The 19,783-nt window shown below is 46.2% G+C and overlaps 1 protein-coding gene across 3 annotated transcripts in view; it reads left to right on the forward strand.

The window, feature by feature from the left end:
* The window catches only part of LOC310743102 (ovocleidin-17-like), a 40,729-nt gene that overhangs the window by 17,276 nt on the left and 3,670 nt on the right, over positions 1-19,783 (forward strand). Inside the window, exons 1-6 of one of the 3 annotated variants that reach the window (XM_083573212.1) lie at positions 1,097-1,360; positions 2,494-2,620; positions 4,421-4,500; positions 6,418-6,552; positions 6,851-6,962; positions 7,443-8,961. In XM_083573212.1, coding sequence (XP_083429338.1) covers positions 2,500-2,620; positions 4,421-4,500; positions 6,418-6,552; positions 6,851-6,962; positions 7,443-7,525 — 531 coding nt within the window. In that variant the 5' untranslated portion in view covers positions 1,097-1,360; positions 2,494-2,499 and the 3' untranslated portion in view covers positions 7,526-8,961. Of the gene's footprint in view, positions 1-606; positions 1,361-2,329; positions 2,621-4,420; positions 4,501-6,417; positions 6,553-6,850; positions 6,963-7,442; positions 8,962-16,802; positions 16,883-19,783 lie in introns of those variants that run through there. The other 2 variants (XM_083573213.1, XM_083573214.1) reach the window with 2 other exon arrangements.

The following is a 19,783-nucleotide window of genomic DNA, read 5'->3' on the forward strand; positions in this document are numbered from 1 at the left end:
AGGAGAGAAGACGTGTTTTCACGATGCTGTTCGCTGTGATAGATAATGGATAGTCTGCTGTAAATAAAACTGCTTTTAGCTGCTAAGATCCTGAGTGGACTTTATTTAAGCACACTGAAGAAAGCATTTGAGCTTGCAGCTTTCTCTTGCCGCTGGTTAAACTCTGTGTTTGCTCAGAGCCTTTGGAATGTGGCCTTTGAAGTCCGGAGGCCTAGCAGAACTGCGCAGCCGAAGCGGGCTGGACGCCAAGGCTTATCTGAGCAATTAACATTCTTCAGACACAACTAAACGACTAAACAACAACAACCTTGAAAACAAGATGTGGTCTTTGAATTGCACTGTTGGGGGTGTGAACACTCTGTACCTCTGCTGCAGAACACCAGGGGCAGTTCTTCTGAAACTAACACCCCCTTCCCCCAAGTATATCAATATGTGCTCATAACAGCCCACAAACTGCATCAGCTGGTGGGCAGGATTTCAATATTCTGATTAGGCAAAGGAATGTGATGTTTCATGCCTTGTCTTATCTGCTGGTGGAGAATGGATTCCTCCTCATGATGCCAAGTGAGTTGCAAGAATATTTGCTGATGATGACATGTAGAAAAGTATACACCAGTCTTATGCGCTCGTGCATTGGGATCAGAAGAGGACAGCAAGGAAGGAAGGAAGGAAGGAAGGAAGGAAGGAAGGAAGGAAGGAAGGAAGGACCCAGTGGATCAGGGGATCACACAGCCCTGCCATTCCACTTTAGTTGCACCCTGCACAGAAGGTGATATTCCCCCCAATTCCAGATCAGGAAACTGAGTGGACAAAAATCTCACCCAGCCATTCATGATCACTCTGGAGATGTGTTTGTGGTAGAACAGACACTCTCCTTGTCCATCTCAACCAAATCTGAAGAAGGACCCCCTTTTTCTTCCTTAAAATGAGGGAGAGAAGTGGGGCTTCATTAGCTGACACAATACACACAAAGTCAGAGGCGCTGTGGAGAGAAGAAGCAATGACCACATTTTGCATAACTGGTGGGCAGATCCAGCAGCACTCTTCATACCTTCTTACTTTCTCCTGGCTAATTTCCACTTCACAGAAGTTGGATATTTTTCAATCCACAGTGGCTTTCAGGTGAAAGAGATCTTTCTGTACTTCTGTGTTCTGATGCAAAAGATCTCAGTGTATGATTGCGTTGAACCATTAGGCTTCCCTTGTGCTGCCAAGTGTCTCTCACCACATGACATTGCCTACCTATCAGACTATAAATGACACATAAAGACCAGCTTCCCACCCAGGTGTAGCTCACCTGGAACACTTGAATAAGGAAGAATCAGCAGCTCAGAGAGAGAGAGAGAAGCTGAAAAACCAGGTGAGTTATCTCCCCCCTTCTGATCTCTTTGACTCTCCATGCTGGCCTTTGAATGGCAGCTATATCTCCAAAGTCCTATGCGGCCTAGGACCCTTGTACCTACGGGACCACCTCTCCTGGTATGCCCTGTGGAGGACCTTAAGGTCAACAAATGACAACACTTTGGAGGCCCCAAGTCGCAAGGTGGTTAGATTGGTCTCAACTAGGGCCAGGGCCTTTTCAGTACTGGCCCCGACTTGGTAGAACACTCTGTCACAAGAGACTAGGGCCTGCGGGACTTGACATCTTTCCGCAGGGCCTGCAAGACAGAGCTGTTCCGCCTGGCCTTTGGTTTGGACTCGGTCTGATCCTTATGTTTCCCTCAACTTATGGTTTTGATTTATGGGCTACTATTAAAAATGAGGCTGCATTTTTAATTGTATTTTAACCCATATTTTAATAAACTGGTTTTTGTTTGTTTCTTTGTTTGTTTCCCCCTATTATGTTTTATTGTAATTTTATTGGCATTAGCCGCCCTGAGCCCGGCTCTGGCAGGGGAGAGCGGGGTATAAATAAAAATTTATCATTATTTATTATTATTTATTAAGGTGAGCAGCACACTAACAATGGGGTACCTTTGCATCTCATGGAAAAGCTCCCCAACAAATCAAAGAGTTGATAAATCTATAAAGTGAAATGCTTTGATCTTGAGGATTTGTAACTCCTTACTTTGTTCTATCACCGCGACGGAGTGAGCTCCCGTTGCTTGGTCACTGTTCCTGCCAACCTAGCAGTTCGAATGCACATCAAAGTACCAGTAGATAAATAGGTACCGCTCCGGCGGGAAGGTAAATGGCGTTTCCGTGCGCTGCTCTGGGTTGCCAGAAGTGGCTTAGTCATGCTGTCCACATGTCCTGGAAGCTGTATGCCGGCTCCCTTGGCCAGTAAAGCAAGATGAGCGCTGCAACCCCAGAGTCGGCCACAACTGGGCCTAATGGTCAGGGGTCCCTTTACCTTTACCTTTACTTTGTTCTGTGTGGATGAGATAATGTGGTTTTTTTTCTGTTAGAAAGAAAGAGAACGCCTTGCCTTCTGAGCGATGAATACAGGAAACTCAGCCTAGCAATTGTGTGTTTTGTGTTTTCTGTCTCCAGAAGCAGATGCAGCCTTCCTCTGACCCCAGGCTCAGCCTCCTTTGCACCTGCCTTGTTCTGATATGGCAGCTCTCCTTTGGCTTCGCAATGAAAAGAAAAGAAGCAGAAAACCACTACGGTCCCAATGGTAAGGTATCATTTCATCTCGGAGGTGGTTGATATCTCCTTAGAGAAAGAGAAGCTTCTGGCAGCATTAGAAAACCAAGTGCAGATCCATTGGCATTTTTCCCAGTCTCTCGTGTACCATTTTGGGTTAAAGCATTAATTCCAACAATTCCAGCTAGTCTTGAATGGTGCGTATTGTGTTTCATCAGTTTCCGAGGGTAAAATAGTTGCATCCCTTTCTAAAGAGGTGAGTTTTAGCCACCCTGATCCATGGGCTGGTCATGGTCCCGGCTAGACTACTGTAATGTGTCATGTGTGGGTCTCCTTCTGTAGACTGTTTGGTTCAAAATGCAGTGGATAGAATTATGTTCTGTTTGCAGCGCGCAGCTTCAATAGCACTTAGTTTTAATGTCTCCCAGTGCATTTCAATGTGCTGACTTTAACCTTGAGGCTCCTGAATGGGATGGACTTTTGAAATCTGTTAAACTGTTTGTGCCTGTATCCTCTTCCCTGCACACAGATGTTCCAGTTGTATATTGATCTTTCCACCATCTTCATCTGTCAGTTGAGCTATCACCAATAGAGGGGGTCTTTTCTGTTGTGACCCCACCCCAAGTATAGTTGCAGTGAACAGCTACACTTTTCAGAAGGCCTTAAAGTGCCAAAGAGCCTTCCTGTGAATCATTATTTCTCCCTATTTTTTGGAACACCTTTTTACTATTAGAATTTCAACTTTTTTTGCTGTGAATCATTCTTGGTTTAGTAGTATTTATTTCCTAGTGGTTTTTATTATTGGTTGAAATAAGCTTATCTATTGCTGTTAGTCTCCTTAGCTTCCCTTGACTGGAAAATTGGCAGGTAAATAATTTAAAACAATACAATGAAAATATTATATGTCATATTGGACACCAAGAAAGTGGTGGACCCCGTGACCTGGGACATCTTTGAGGCAGTTCAATTTCCCTTTGACTTTTATGGCACCCCAAAGATACCGTATTTTTAGGTGTATAAGATGAGCTTTATTGACCCAAAAATGAGGTTCAAAATTTAGGCTCGTCTTATACACGGGTAGTGCTGAGGGGGGAATCCTGAAAATCGCTCACCCACTGGAACGCAGCACACAACCACTCACATCGTAGCTGCCTGATCGCTGCCATTAGCCCTCCCGCTTGCCGCTGCGGCATCCAATAGACAGCTGCCCTTGTCGCAGCAAGCGGGAGCATGATTGGCGGCCACTGGCGGCAATCAAGGAGCTGATAAGTGGTTTCCACTCACGTTGCAGAAACCACCTGCCAGCGGCCACCAATCACGCTCCCGCTTCCTGCGACAAGGGCAGCTGTCTATTGGCTGCCGCAGTGGAAAGCAGGAGGGCTAATGGCGGCGATCAGGCAGCTGCGATGTGAGCGGTTGTGTGCTCCGTTCCAGTGCGCAAGCGATTTTCGGGATTCCCCCTGCTCACAACAATCAGGTGGCCAATGCCGAAAATTGATCACCTGCCGGAACGAAGCGTGAGCCTGAGTTTTTAAGCGGCGATTGGCCACTTGATATTGGGGGAGAGATGGCAAAAATCACTCATTCGTCGGAACGAAGTGCAAGCCCGAGATTGTAAGCGGCAATTGTAAGCGATGCGAGGGGTTGTGTGCTGCGTTCTGGTGGGTGAGAGATTTTTTTCATTCCCCCCAAATAATCCTCCCCAAAAGCTCAATCCCCCCCTTTTTTCTCAATTTTGAGCCCCCCAAAATACAGGCATTTTATTTCCACTGTTTCATGTGCTGACATGACCATGTTGAATGCTAATGTGCTCCTTTTCCGTTACCTCAAGGCTGCCTCCGGGGCTGGACCAGAAGACAGGGAAGCTGCTATCGAATCTTTTCCGACCCTTTGAGATGGCATGAGGCAATGGTAAGAGGGGCCTCTAGGTGCTTTGAGTGGGTCCAGAAAGAGCAAGGGCAGAAAACACAAGATATGCTTGAGAGTCTCTGCAGAAGACCTGTTATGAATCTCAATCCCATGGACATGTTTTTTATCCCAGGAGGCCATCTTTTGCATCTCAAGAGCTGATGAGATGTCATTTATGGATATGAAGTGAGGTTTTCCTTCAGTAGGCCTTGGGCAACCAGCTCAGTCTATCAGTTTATCTTTCTTCTCAGATTCAGATGAGGCTGAGGAAGCTCAGGACCATTGCCTGGAACCACTAGGGGGCTGGATGAAGGCCACTGAAACTCAATCCTGGAAAGGTTCTGTGGGATAGTGATTGGATAGATACGCTGTTCATAGGCTGGAAGTAGGCAGGCCTTCTTTAAGATGGCTTGAGATGGTGGGCTCATCATCCCAGAAAAGACCCATTGGCCCCAAAGGTTGGAGTACCTACTCAGGTTTGATGAAGGCTCCAACATGTTCTGCTTTCAAGTGAGCCCCCAGGGACAGGTAGGTTCATAAATGATGCCCATTTGTTGGGAATAGCATGGAGAACCCAAAGTACGTTAGAGAGAGTCAGAACAGCTTATGCAATAAGGGATGAGGCAAGCAAGATCCACAACAGCCACTGAACACACATTTGAAGAACATGGCATTCCCCTAAGAGTCCAGGGAGCTGTAGGTTGCTGTCCACAGGGCTACAGTTCCCATGGTCCTTGGGTATCAGCTACATGTTTATTAAAGGTGCTTGAAATGTGTGGTGTGGGAGTCATGGAAGCCCACCAGGAAAATAACAGCTGTGTGAGCACCCTGAGGGACGCCATCTGATGCACCAGCTAGTTGGCTTGCTCAGCTCTGACCTCAAGGCTGCCCTGTCTAAATAAATAGCAATGATGTTCCTGTTATGGTAGGGCACGTCCCTGGCATTCTCCTACCATGTCCTGATTAGCCAAGCTCATCCGAATAGAATGGGTATTTTGCCAGGTACTGGTCCTCCTTCGGGGAAGGAATATTTTAACAGATCAACACAGCTACCTGCACTTTTTCATTCTTTCAAGGCAAGGCTTTCAGTTCTCCTTGGGGACAGGTTGGCTGTTGCGTCCAGCTTCTGCACAAACATAAAATGACCACTACGCCACTGGACATTGCCCAAGCATGCTGCATGATGGATCTGGCAGCCTTAAAAGTGCACATGCAATTCAATAGATGGGCATGATGGGGGAAAATTTGGCTTTGAAGCACATTTTAATGAGAGCAACTCGATTTGGCATGTCCTGAAATAACACACATCAAAACAGAGGCATCATTTGAAATTTCGTTCTCCCCAAAAATATTTTGAACAAACATACATACACTTCACACGACATGCAGTGTACGTGAGTAAGATAAGCACGTTAGGAGGCATACACGCACAGACGCCACAGAATTTTGAGGGGCCCCGGGCACATCCTTGAAGATTTGTGGGGCTCTTGGCCCCCTGCCCACCAGTTGGCGCCACTGTATTAGAGGAAATTGTGGGTAAAGTGTATTCTTGAAAATAACACCCAAAGCTGCAGTATATGAGGTGAAATTGCAAACAAATGTTTTTATACTGGGGCAATGTCCACTCAAATGCTGCTCAGTCCTCCCGAGAACTTTTCTTTTTATAAACAAAATCACAAACTGAAAGTGGAGAATCTAATTAAAAATCAGACAATGAAGAAACTGAGCGGGACACAAATGGGGATATTGCACCGTGCTGGATCTCAGTTGGCCGAACAAAGCTTGCATTTCAATCAGTCACATGTCCAGAGCTGGATTTCCATGTATTGTGACTGCAATATTCAACCTTGAGCCTGACTTTGAGGAGAATTCAAAGGTAAGTGTAGTTGCATAAAACTCATTCTTTTTTCCACCTCTCAGAAAACCTGCCGTATATTTGACCCGACTTCTGAGCTTGCCTCTATCTATGATATGAAAGAACTGCGTAGGGTGTCTGACATGCTTCTAATTCCAAAGAAACCACGTGTCTGGATTGGATTGTCAGTCAAGGATAAGGTGAGTCTCCAAGGCCTTCTCCTCCTCCGCACTGTTGGAGCTGATAGTAAATGAATTCAGTGGGAAGATTCTTCTATGGGGCTTCGCCAGCTGATGAAATGCTACGAGAAGGTTTTCTGGACTCAACATACTGGAGGCCAATACAGTCATGGTGGGCTCCTGGCTGATGTCCAGCAACTCAAATAATGTTATCTGTGGTTCTTTTGGGTGGAATCATCAAGGAGTGTGCTGTGTCTTGGAAGTGTCTCCTTGTGATCTGTTCTTTCTAAAGAGCATCCCACCTCTCTTGTCCCTACAGGTTAGAAATTGGGAGTGGACAGATGGCTCTGTTCCTAAGTTCCTACCGTGGACTAAGGGAGAACCTATGACTAGTGGCATCAACTCATGTGCCTACTTGTTTCGTGCGGATGGTAAGGAGTCCGCTCTCAGAACTGGTACTTTGGAGCTGCCATGCTCAAAGCAATGCGGGTTCCAGTATTTTCTTGATTTCTACTGTGGGTGTGCGATGTGCTCCTTGCCTGCTCTTAGGCCAAGAGTGAAGGACTTCCTTTAGAGCCCTTTCATCTGTTTGGTAGAGATATTCCCAAGCTGCCTTACAAGAATCTAGCCTTCCCAAAGGGGCTCAGACTGACAGGGAACACCATCCTAATCCACTTTTGCTTTCCATTCAAGGTCCTCCCCATAGATGCCACCACCCGCCTTGGCCAATTTAATATTGGATGGGTGGCTGGGTTTCTTCTGAATGGGAGAAGAAGAAAGGACATTCTTTGCAGGCCCCATGGGGTGTGGGGGTGCATGTGTTTTGTGGGTGTGGGGGTCCCAGCAGCAGCAGCATGCCAAGGAGCCGCAGATGTCACTCTGCCTAAGCTCATTTCTCTTTCTCTTTCCAGTTTATATGAGATTTAGAGCTGAGAATTGCCTATATGAAGAATCCTATATTTGTGAACATATGCCAGCATCTGCATCCTCCTGACCTCTTCACTCTCTCTGGCTGACCCCATCAAATCTCAGAAGCTTCCATCCAACGCTGTCTTTCTACCTGCGCCTTTTTCAGAATATTAAAACGTCAGAGGTCCCCTGCTGCCCCATTCCAGTATCCTATCTATTTCAGTGTCCTGCTCTCACAGTAGCCTGCAATAGATCTAATTGAATCCTGCACGTAGCAGACCCCCTTCTCTGGGAGCCCAGGATGAAGAACCTTTGGGGTCCACCAACGTCAGGACGACAACAGTCTCCCCTTCCCTAATAGATGCCTCAGCCCATTGTGAATTTAAACACATGCCCCTGAAACAAGAACCAATTACTTCCCTTTGTTACTTCCTGCCCCTCCCAACTCACATGTCTCCAATATCCTGATTCATATTGCATTTAGGACATTCAACTGGCCTCTTTTACTGTGCAAAGAACCAATGCACTTTTATGGCAGCGTCTTCTAGAGCCCTGGGAAGGGTGAAGCCTTAATGAAAGCAATCCCTTTGCAGAGGAGAAATGACTGTTTGCAGGTGCGGCTTGATTCCAAACCACACCTGCAAAAAGACAAAGTGGGACTTGCAGCCAGCCCCCTTGCAGCTGTGCTCTCAGCGCAAACCAGCTGATTGTTGCTGAAAGGGTGTCTCCAAAGGGGCTTTGGTCCAGCACTAATTAGATGAGAGCAAGGCCCCCCCTTGGCGGCAGTAGGATGTTCCCAATGGGGCTTGCTCTTAGCACTGATCAGTGGAGAAGAGGAAGGCCTCTGAGGTGCACTTTCCAATTTGTAAGAGAAATCTATGGGGGGAAATCTGAAATGCAAACAATTCAAGGAGTGTTTGCTGTCCCCATTCCTGCTTGCAAGGATTAATTAGGAGCTCACTTTCAGCTCCCAATTGTCCTGTTGTCCACCCCAATGTTACACAGAACCATAAAATCGTGGAAGTGGAAGGGACCCTGAGGGTCATCTAGGCCAACCCCCTGGAATGCAGGAATCACAACGAAAACATCCCTGGCAGGCTGTCATCCCACCTCTGCTTTCAAACCTCCAAGGAAGGAGAATTCACCACCTTCTGAGGGAGTCCATTCCACTGTCAAATAGCTCTTACACTCAGAAAGTTCATCCTTGTGTTTAGCTGGAATCTCCTTCCTTTTAACTTGAATCCACTGAGGATATAGTTTTGAGGGGAACAGCCTTGCAGGTACCCCATCCCTCGCATAATAAGTATAAGATGATGGGGACTGAGGGCAACAGAGGCACTTGCAGAAAGCAATGTCACAACCATTTTGAGATGCCAAGAGATCTACTGGGCAATGAGTAGATCCTCCTTCAGTGCAGATCCCTGACCTTTTTGTCATTCTGATGGGGAAGCATAACTTTTAAAATATGTACATGCCTCTACAAATATGCTGCAGAAATAAATACTCCTATATTGCATCAGCCTCAGTGGTTTCTCTGTCATTTGTGCACCCACTTCAAAGTGCTGGCTAAGACCTTTGAAACGTTGGCAATATGGTGCCTTGAGGGCAATCAACTCCTCTATAAGCTTTGATATTGAGATGGAGGCATCTCAGGGAGTCTCCCCCTTACTTCCTGGTGCAACTGGACTTCTCCGTGACCCTTCCACTCTGCAGGGAGGTGGGACCGATTCGGATGGTCCGCCCCCGCCACTTAATGGATCCAGGTGGTTTCCAGAGAGTGGTAGGGGGTGTTTTATTCACATGTTGATGGCCTTTCAGCTGATTCCCTGGTGGCCCGCTGGAATGTGGAGTTAACCAGGGCTATCGACTGTCTAGCTCCGATGCGCCCTCTCCAATTGCATTATTTATATATGTTTGTTTGTTTAGTCATTTAGTCGTGTCCAACTCCTCGTGACCCCATGGACCAGAGCACGCCAGGCATACACACACACACACGTGTGTGTGTGTGTGTATATATATATATATATATATATACACACACATACACGCACCATCAGAACTGCATCTGTTTGGGAAGCCAGTGGCGCCATGTGAATGGGTATGCATTTGCCATTTGCAAAGGAATGATGGCATCATTGGAGGGTTCATCAGGGTAGCTGATCACTGATTAGTGTTGATACAAAGATTTTAACAGCAACCATAGCAAACAGTATCCAGCAAGCCATAGCGTCAGTTGCTAAGAATGACCAAACCAGTTTTATACAAATGAGACAAGCAGCAGATTATATCAGATTGGTATGGCTTTGATAGAATTAAACAAAAGTAAAGATCAATTCTTAACTTTATCATTAGATGCTGAAAGGGAACGGTATATGAAGGCAGCTTTCAGTAAATTTGGATTTCCTTTGGACTTTAAAAACAAATTAAAATATTGCATGACTTGCCTACATCTAGAATGAAAGTGAATGGCATCATGTCTGCTATTTTCCCATTGTCTAGAGGTACAAAAAAGGATGTCCACTTGCACCTTTGTTTTTAAATATTTGCCTAGAACCCATGGCCTCTGTTATTAGACAACATTGTGAGATCTGCAGAGCAGATCACAACATAGCCGTCAACTTTTCCCTTTTCTTGCAAGGAATCCTATTCAGAATAAGGAAATTTCCCTTTAAAAAAGGGAAATGTTGACAGCTATGGATCACAATTGGTTTTATTTGCCGATGACACTCTTTTGCTTATTTCTGCTGTTCTTATGTTGATGAAAACAGTAGATGCCTTTGGTAAAATATCAGGGAATTCTATTAATTGGTCCAAGTTGGAACTCGTGCCAATAGGTGATCATTTGATGATGCCCTCTGCTGTGTGGGACTATGGCACCACACTCACCTCCACCTCAGATCCCTTGCACCACCTTCCCCCCTGTAAGGTGCACAGCCCTGAGGTTATTTAATTACATATACCTTGAAAAGCAAGATGTGGCCTTTGAAATGCACTGTTGGGGGGGTGAACACTCTGTACCTCTGCTACAGAAGACTGGGGGCAGTTCTTCTGAAACTATGCTACCACTCAGTGGATTTGTAACTGGCTGGCTGACCGAACCCAAAGGGTGCTCATCAATGGTTCCTCTTCATCCTGGAGAAGAGTGACTAGTGGGGTGCCACAGGGTTCTGCCTTGGGCCCGGTCTTATTCAACATCTTTATCAACGACTTGGATGATGGACTCAAGGACATCCTGATCAAATTTGCAGATGACACCAAACTGGGAGGGGTGGCTAACACCCCAGAGGACAGGATCACACTTCAAAACGACCTTGACAGATTAGAGAACTGGGCCAAAACAAACAAGATGAATTTTAACAGGGAGAAATGTAAAGTATTGCACTTGGGCAAAAAAAACGAGAGGCACAAATACCACAGTTCAAGAAGGAGGGCAACCAAAATGGTCAAAGGCCTGGAAATGATGCCTTATGAGGAACGGCTAAGGGAGCTGGGCATGTTTAGCCTGGAGAAGAGGTGGTTAAGGGGTGATATGATAGCCATGTTCAAATATATAAAAGGATGTCATATAGAGGAGGGAGAAAGGTTGTTTTCTGCTGCTCCAGAGAAGCGGACACGGAGCAATGGATCCAAAGTACAAGAAAGAAGATTCCACCTAAACATTAGGAAGAACTTCCTGACAGTAAGAGCTGTTCAACAGTGGAATTTGCTGCCAAGGAGTGTGGTGGAGTCTCCTTCTTTGGAGGTCTTTAAGCAGAGGCTTGACAACCATATGTCAGGAGTGCTCTGATGGTGTTTCCTGCTTGGCAGGGGGTTGGACTCGATGGCCCTTGTGGTCTATTCCAACTCTATGATTCTATGATTCTATGATTCTATGATTCTATGATTCTATGATTCTATGATTTTATGATTTTATGATTCTATGATTCTATGATTCTAAACTCCTCCTGGGTATATCAGGATGTGCTCATAGCAGCCCACAAACAGCATTAGCTGGTGGGCAGGATTTCAATCTGGACTCTGATTAGGCAAAGGAACATGGTGTTTCATGCCCTGTCTTATCAGATGATGGAGAATGGATTCCTCTTGATGATGCCAACTGAGTTGCAAGAACATTTCCTGATGACGACGACATGTGGGAAAGTATGCACCAGTCATGCATTTGTGCATTTGGATCAGAAGAGGATAGCAAGAAGGAGGATAGCATGAAGGAAGGTGCCATTCTGGCCGACACCTTGGGCCAGGAACAGTTTTCATGCCAGAGTGATGAAGTTCCGAAGAACAGATCTCACTCCTTCATGTTTGGTCGACGCACGGCTACATCTGGCTCTGAAAGGAAGCAGCTCTCCAGGCTTCTAGCCCTACTGGAAGAGGGTGGGGAAACAAATCTGGAGTCTTGCCTGGCAGAAATGACGAGCAGAATCCGAAACCAGGGAAGAGAAGCAGCGCAAGAAGAATGGAAAAAATTTAAGGACTATTTAAAGAAATATTACAAAGTTAACGAAAGTTAGAATGATGTTGGACTGGAAAGTAAATGGTTACTATTAGCAATGGTTATGATAAGGAGAATAAGGAAGAATAGTCTAAATTTAAATTAAAATAAGGGAAGATTTGCTGAACAATCGATAAGAATTTGGAATACAGAAAGGGGAGGCATGAGGAGGTCGGGGAAGATAGGATATGAAATAAGGATATGAAATGATACATGTTTTTTGTTTTGTTTTTGTTTTTGTATGTTTATGTTTGTTGTATTGTGTCTATATGGAAAAATAAAAATATTATAAAAAAAACAAAAACAAATCTGGAGTCTTCTGTCTCCAAAAGCAGAGGCTCCACCACAGAGTTATGCCAACCCCGGAAGAGCTCCCTGCCTTTGATCAAGTAAGAGGTGTTCACTGACACTGCTGTTATAGCAAAGCACCTCACCTTTAAGGCAACCTCTGACCACTGTCCCACAATCCCAGAGACCCAGTGGATCAGGGGACCACACAGCCCTGCCGTTCCACTTCAGTTGCACCCTGTGCAGAAGTTGATCTCCCCCCCCCCCCATTCCAGATCAGGAAACAGGAGAAAATCTCACCCTGCCATTCATGATCACCTTGGAGATGTGGAACAGACACTCTCCTTGTCCATCTCAACCAGATTGTCTCACTCTGAAGAAAGAAAGATACACACATACACCACTTTTCTTCCTTAAAGTGAGGGAAAGAGGTGGGGCTTCATTAGGTGACACAATACACTCAAAGTAAGAGGCGATGTTGTCTTTGTCCATGGAGTTTTCTTGCCAGGGATACTGGAGTGTCTTGCCGGTTCCTGCTCCAGGTGGATCACGTTTGGTCAAAACTCTCCACTATGACCTGTCCATCTTGGATGGCCCTGCATGGCATAGCTCATAGATTCTCTGAGTTATTCAAGCCCCTTCGCCACAGCAAAGCAGTGATCCATGAAGGATCCATGGTGACAGCAGTCACGAAATTAAAAGACGCCTGCTTCTTGGGAGAAAAGCAATGACAAACCTAGACAGCATCTTAAAAAGCAGAGACATCACCTTGCCAACAAAGGTCCGTATAGTGAGTGTCTGCAGGCGGTTGGAGGATGGATGGCGGCTAACAGATTGAGGTTGAATCCTGACAAGACAGAAGTACTGTTTTTGGGGGACAGGAGGCGGGCAGGGATGGAGGATTCCCTGGTCCTGAATGGGGTAACTGTGCCCCTGAAGGACCAGGTGCGCAGCCTGGGAGTCATTTTGGACTCACAGCTGTCCATGGAGGCACAGGTCAAATCTGTGTCCAGGGCAGCTGTTTACCAGCTCCATCTGGTACGTAGGCTGAGACCCTATCTGCCTGTGGACTGCCTCGCAAGAGTGGTGCATGCTCTGGTTATCTCCCGCTTTGACTACTGCAATGAGCTCTACGTGGGGCTACCTTTGAAGGTGACCTGGAAACTACAACTAATCCAGAATGCGGCACCTAGATTGGTGACTGGGAGTGGCCGCCGAGACCATATAACACCGGTCTTGAAAGACCTACATTGGCTCCCAGTACGTTTCTGAGCACAATTCAAAGTGTTGGTGCTGGCCTTTAAAGCCCTAAACGGCCTCGGTCCAGTATACCTGAAGGAGCGTCTCCACCTCCATCGTTCTATCTGGACACTGAGGTCCAGCACCGAGGGCCTTCTGGCGGTTCCCTCACTGCGAGAAGCCAAGTTACAGGGAACCAGGCAGAGGACCTTCTCGGTAGTGGCGCCCTCCCTGTGGAACGCCCTCTCACCAGATGTCAAAGAGAACAACAACTACCAGACTTTTAGAAGACATCTGAAGGCAGCCCTGTTTAGGGAGGCTTTTAATGTTTGTTTGATGTACTACAGTATTTTAATATTTCTTGGAAGCCGCCCAGAGTGGCTGGGGAAGCCCAGCCAGATGGGCGGGGTATAAATAATAAATAATAAATTATTATTATTATTATTATTATTATTATTATTATTATGCTATGGTTTCCCCAGTAGTGATGTATGGATGTGAGAGCAGGACCATAAAGAAGGCTGATTGACGAAAAATGGATGCTTTTGAATTCTGGTGCTGGAGGAGACTCTTGAGAGTCCCATGGACTGCAAGAAGATCAAACCTCTCCATTCTGAAGGAAATCAGCCCTGAGTGCTCACTGGAAGGACAGATCCTGAAGCTGAGGCTCCAAGACTTTGGCCACCTTATGAGAAGAGAAGACTCCCTGGAAAAGACCCTGATGTTGGGAAAGATGGAGGGCACAAGGAGAAGGGGACGACAGAGGACGAGATGGTGGGACAGTGTTCTCGAAGCTACCAGCATGAGTTTGACCAAACTGCAGGAGGCAGTGGAAGACAGGAGTGCCTGGCGTGCTCTGGTCCATGGGGTCATGAGGAGTCAGATACGACTGAACGACTAAACAACAACAAAGAGGCAATGTGGGGAGAAGCAGCAATGACCACATTTTGTAAAATGGGTGGGCAGATCCAGCAGCACTCTTCCTAACTTCTTACAATCTCCTTGCCTAGCATGACTCTCCTCCTTGCTAATTTCCACTTCATAGCAGTTGGACATTTTTCAATCCACAGTGGCTTTCAGGTGAAAGAGATCTTTCTGTACTTCTGTGTTCTGATGCAAAAGATCTCAGTGTATGATTGCGTTGAACCATTAGGCTTCCCTTGTGCTGCCAAGTGTCTCTCACCACATGCCATTGCCTACCTATCAGACTATAAATGACACATAAAGACCAGCTTCCCACCCAGGCGTAGCTCAACTGGAACACTTGAATAAAGAAGAATCAGCAGCTCAGAGAGAGAGAGAGAGAAGCTGAAAAACCAGGTCAGTTATCTCCCCCTTTCTGATCTCTCTGACTCTCCATGCTGGCCTTTGAATGGCAGCTATATCTCCAAAGTGAGCAGCACACGAACAATGGGGTACCTTTGCGTCTCAGGGACCAGCTCCCCAACAAATCAAAGAGTTGATAAATCTATAAAGTGAAATGATTTGATCTTGAGGGTTTGTAACTCCTTACTTTTTTCTGTTTACCTTTACTTTATTCTATCTGGGTGAGATAATGAGTGTTTTTTTCTGTTAGAAAGAAAGCGAATGCCTTGCCTTCTGAGCGATGGATGCAGGAAACTCAGCCTAGCAATTGTGTGTTTTGTGTTTTCTGTCTCCAGAAGCAGATGCAGCCTTCCTCCGACCCCAGGCTCAGCCTCCTTTGCACCTGCCTTGTTCTGATATGGCAGCTCTCCTTTGGCTTCGCAATGAAAATAAAAAAAGCAGACAACCCCTACGGTCCTGCTGGTAAGGTATCATTTCATCTCGGAGGTGGTTGATGTCTCCTTAGGGAAATATCAGCTTCTGGCAGCATTAGAAAGCCAAGTGTAGATCCATTGGCTGTTTGGTTCAAAATCATAGAATCATAGAATCATAGAATCATAGAGTTGGAAGAGACCACAAGGGCCATCGAGTCCAGCCCCCTGCCAGGCAGGAAACACCATCAGAGCACTCCTGACATATGGTTGTCAAGCCTCTGCTTAAAGACCTCCAAAGAAGGAGACTCCACCACACTCCTTGGCAGCAAATTCCACTGTCGAACAGCTCTTACTGTCAGGAAGTTCTTCCTAATGTTTAGGTGGAATCTTCTTTCTTGTAGTTTGGATCCATTGCTCTGTGTCCGCTTCTCTGGAGCAGCAGAAAACAACCTTTCTCCCTCCTCTATGTGACATCCTTTTATATATTTGAACATGGCTATCATATCACCCCTTAACCTCCTCTTCAGAATCCTGTTCTGTTTACAGCACGCAGCTTCAAAAGCACTTAGATTGTACCAGTTTTAATGTCTCCCAGTGCACTTCAACTTGCTGACTTTAACCTTCAGGCCCCTGAATGGGATGGACCTATGAAATCTGTTAAACTGTTTGCGCCTGTATCCTCTTCCCTGCACACAGATGTTCCAGTTGGATACTGATCTTTCCACCATCTTCATCAGTCAGTTGAGCTATCACCAATAGAGGGGGTCTTTTCTGTGGTGACCCCACCCCAAGTATAGTTGCAGTGAACAGCTACACTTTTCAGAAGGCCTTAAAGAGCCTAAGAGCCTTCCCATGAATCATTCTTGGTTTGGTAGTATTTATTTCCTAGTGGTTTTTATTATTGGTTGAAATAAGATTATCTATTGCAGTTAGTCTCCTTAGCTTCCCTTGGCTGGAAACTAGGCAGGTAAATAATTTAATACAATACAATGAAAATATTATATGTCATATTGGACACCAAGAAAGTGGTGAACCCCGTGACCTGGGACGTCTTTGAGGCTGTTCAATTTCCCTTTGACTTTTATAGCACCCCAAAGATACCATATTTTTAGGTGTATAAGATGAGCTGGTGGTGCTGTTAAACTGTTTGTGCCTGTATCCTCTTCCCTGCACACAGATGTTCCAGTTGGATACTGGTCTGTCCACCATCTTCATCTGTCAGTAGGTCTTTTCTGAGGTGGCTCCACACCTTTGGAACCCACACCCTCAGTATAGTTGCAGTGACCAGCTACACTTTTCAGAATCATTAGTAGTATTTATTTCCTAGTGGTTTTTTATTATTGGTTGAAATAAGATTATCTATTGCTGTTATTCTCATTAGCTTTCCTTGGCTGGAAAATTGGCAGGTAAATAATTTAATACAATGAAAATATTATATGTCATATTGGACACCAAGAAAGTGGAGGACCCCATGACCTGGGACGTCTTTGAGGACGTTCAATTTCCCTTTGGCTTTTATGACACCCCAAAAATATTTTATTTCCACTGTTTCATGTGCTGACGTGACCATGTTGAAAGCTAATGTTCTCCCTCTCTGTTACCTCAAGGCTGCCTCCGGGGCTGGAAAAAAGAAATGGAAAGCTGCTATCATGGCTTTTCCAACCGGCTAACATGGCACGAGGCAGTGGTAAGAGGGGCCTCTAGGTGCTTTGGGTGGGTCCAGAAAGAGCAAGGCCACAAAACACAAGATATGCTTGAGAGTTTCTGCAGAAGACCTGTTATGAATCTCAATCCCATGGCCATGATTTTTATCTGAGGAGGCCATCTTTTGCATCTCAAGAGCTGATGAGATGTCATTTAGGCATCTGAAGTGAGGCCTTGGGCAACCAGCTCAGTTCATCAGTTTATCGTTCTTCTCAGATTCAGATGAGGCTGAGGAAGCTCAGGGCCATTGCCTGGAACCACTAGGGGGCTGGATGAGGGCCACCAGGCTGAAACTCAATCCTGGAAAGATACAGGTTATGTGGGATAGTGATTGGATAGATATGCTGTTCATAGGCTGGAAGTAGGCAGGCCTTCTTTAAGATGGCTTGAGATGGTGGGCTCATCATCCCAGAAAAGACCTGTTGACCCCAAAGGTTGGAGTACTAACTCAGGTTTGATGAAGGCTCCAGCATGTTCTGCTTTCAAGTGAGCCCCCAGGGACAGGGTAGGGTCATAAGCAACATCATTTTATCAGGAACAACTTGGAGAACCCACCATACCTTAGAGACGAAGTGAGCAAGATCCCCAACACCCATTGAACACACATTTGAAGAACACGAACTTCCCTTAAGAATCCTGGGAACTGTAGGTTGCTGTCCGCAGGGCTACAGTCCCCACGATTCTTGGGTAAAACCTACATGCTCTGAATGTTTACTAAAGGTGCTTGAAATGTATGTTGTGGGGGTCACTGAAGCCCACCAGGAAAATAACAGCTGTGTGAGCACCCTGAGGGATGCTATCTGATGCACACAGCTAGTCTGCTTGCACTGCTCTGAACTCAAGCCTGCCCTGTCAAATCAACAGCAGAGATACAGCAGCAGAGCCAGCTGCCCATGGGACAAGGCCAGCTGGGGCAGGATTCTCAGCTGAGCCTCCAAGGAGTCTGCCTGTCTCCTCCCATTCAGCCACCCTACAGCTGGTGGGGAGGTGGTGGGCGGACTGTTTGGGGCAGCGCAGAGCCTGTGGGCACCCAAGCCACCACGTCACTCCCAGGAGAGACGCATGGCTCAGGCGCACTACAGGCCCTGTGGTGAGTGCTGCCTGGCATTTTGTCACCCCCCTCAGAGGTGACACCTGGGGCAGCCCACACCCACCGCAGAGATGCCTCTGCTGTGGGAGGGCAATTTTCTGGCATTCTCCTACTATGTCCCAATAAGCCAAGTGGATCCCAATAGATTAGGCATTCTACCCTGTACTGTTCCTCCTTCGGGGAAGGAATATATTAACAGATCAACACAGCTACCTGCACTTTTTCATTCTTTCAAGGCAAGGCTTTTAGCTCTCCTTGGGGACAGGTTGGCTGTTGTGTCCAGCTTCTGCACAAACATAAAATGACCACTACGCCACCGAACATGGCCCAAGCATGCTGCATGATGGATCTGGCAGCCTTAAAACTGCACATGAAATTCATTAGATGGGCATGATGGGGGGAATTTGCCTTTGAAGCACATTTGAATGAGAGCCACTCCATTTAGCATGTCCTGAAATAACACACATCGAAACAGAGGTACCATTTGAAATTTCGTTCTCCCCCAAAATACGTTGAACAAACATACAGTGAACAAATATACAGTGGTACCTCGGGTTAAGTACTTAATTCGTTCCAGAGGTCCGTTCTTAACCTGAAACTGTCCTTAACCTGAAGCAAAACTTTAGCTAATGGGGCCTCCTGCTGCTGCTGCACCACCGGAGCACGATTTCTGTTCTCATCCTGAAGCAAAGTTCTTAACCAGAGGTAATATTTCTGGGTTAGCGGAGTCTGTAACCTGAAGTGTATGTAACCCGAGGTACCGCTGTATAAGAGAAAGTGTACCAGCTTGCCCCCGTGATTGAGGGGGCCAGGGCTGTGCACCATGGTGATGCCATGCAGGTAAGTTCCTAATGTCTGTCAGGATTCACAGAATGTTGTGTGAGATAGTAAGCCTGCAGGCTTGAGTTTGCTAGCTGATGCAACTGGCTGATGCAATCAGCCTGCAATACTTTCTATGGAGGTGCTGGGTCAGAAAGATTCAGCAGTAATGTGCTGTCAGTTGATTGGCTGTCGTTGGTTTAAAAGGGAAACCTGTCCAGCAGTAAAGTGGTGGTGTAGAGGAGTGTGGTCAGAGAGAGAGTTACAGATAGGTAGCCGTGTTGGTCTGCCATAGTCAAAACAAAAAATTTTTTTTTCCTTCCAGTAGCACCTTAAAGACCAACTAAGTTAGTTCTTGGTATGAGCTTTCGTGTGCATGCACTGTGTATCTGAAGAAGTGTGCATGCACACGAAAGCTCATACCAAGAACTAACTTAGTTGGTCTTTAAGGTGCTACTGGAAGGGAAAAAAATTTTTTTGTTTTGTCAGAGAGAGAGTTAGATATCTTTCTATTTGTCTTAATACCTGCAGCCAGGTACTCTGTTTGACTTTATGAACTGCCCGTGTATTATAGCCTGTAGATATTTGTATATATAAAAGGTAAAGGTAAAGGGACCGCTGACCATTAGGTCCAGTCGCAGCCGACTCTGGGGTTGCGGCGCTCATCTCGCTTTATTGGCTGAGAGAGCCGGTGTACAGCTTCTGGGTCATGTGGCCAGCATGACTAAGCCGCTTCTGGCATACCAGAGCAGCGCACGGAAACGCCGTTTACCTTCCCGCTGGAGCGGTACCTATTTATCTACTTGCACTTTGACGTACTTTAGAACTGCTAGGTTGGCAGGAGCAGGGATCGAGCAACGGGAACTCACCCCGTTGCGGGGATTCGAACCACCGAGCTTCTGATCAGCAAGCCCCAGGCTCTGTGGTTTAACCCACAGCGTCACCCGTGTCCATTTGTATATATAGCTCACAATA

The sequence above is a fragment of the Podarcis filfolensis genome (genome assembly GCF_964270895.1).
Source record: "Podarcis filfolensis genome assembly, chromosome: 10".
Lineage (NCBI taxonomy): Eukaryota > Metazoa > Chordata > Lepidosauria > Squamata > Lacertidae > Podarcis > Podarcis filfolensis.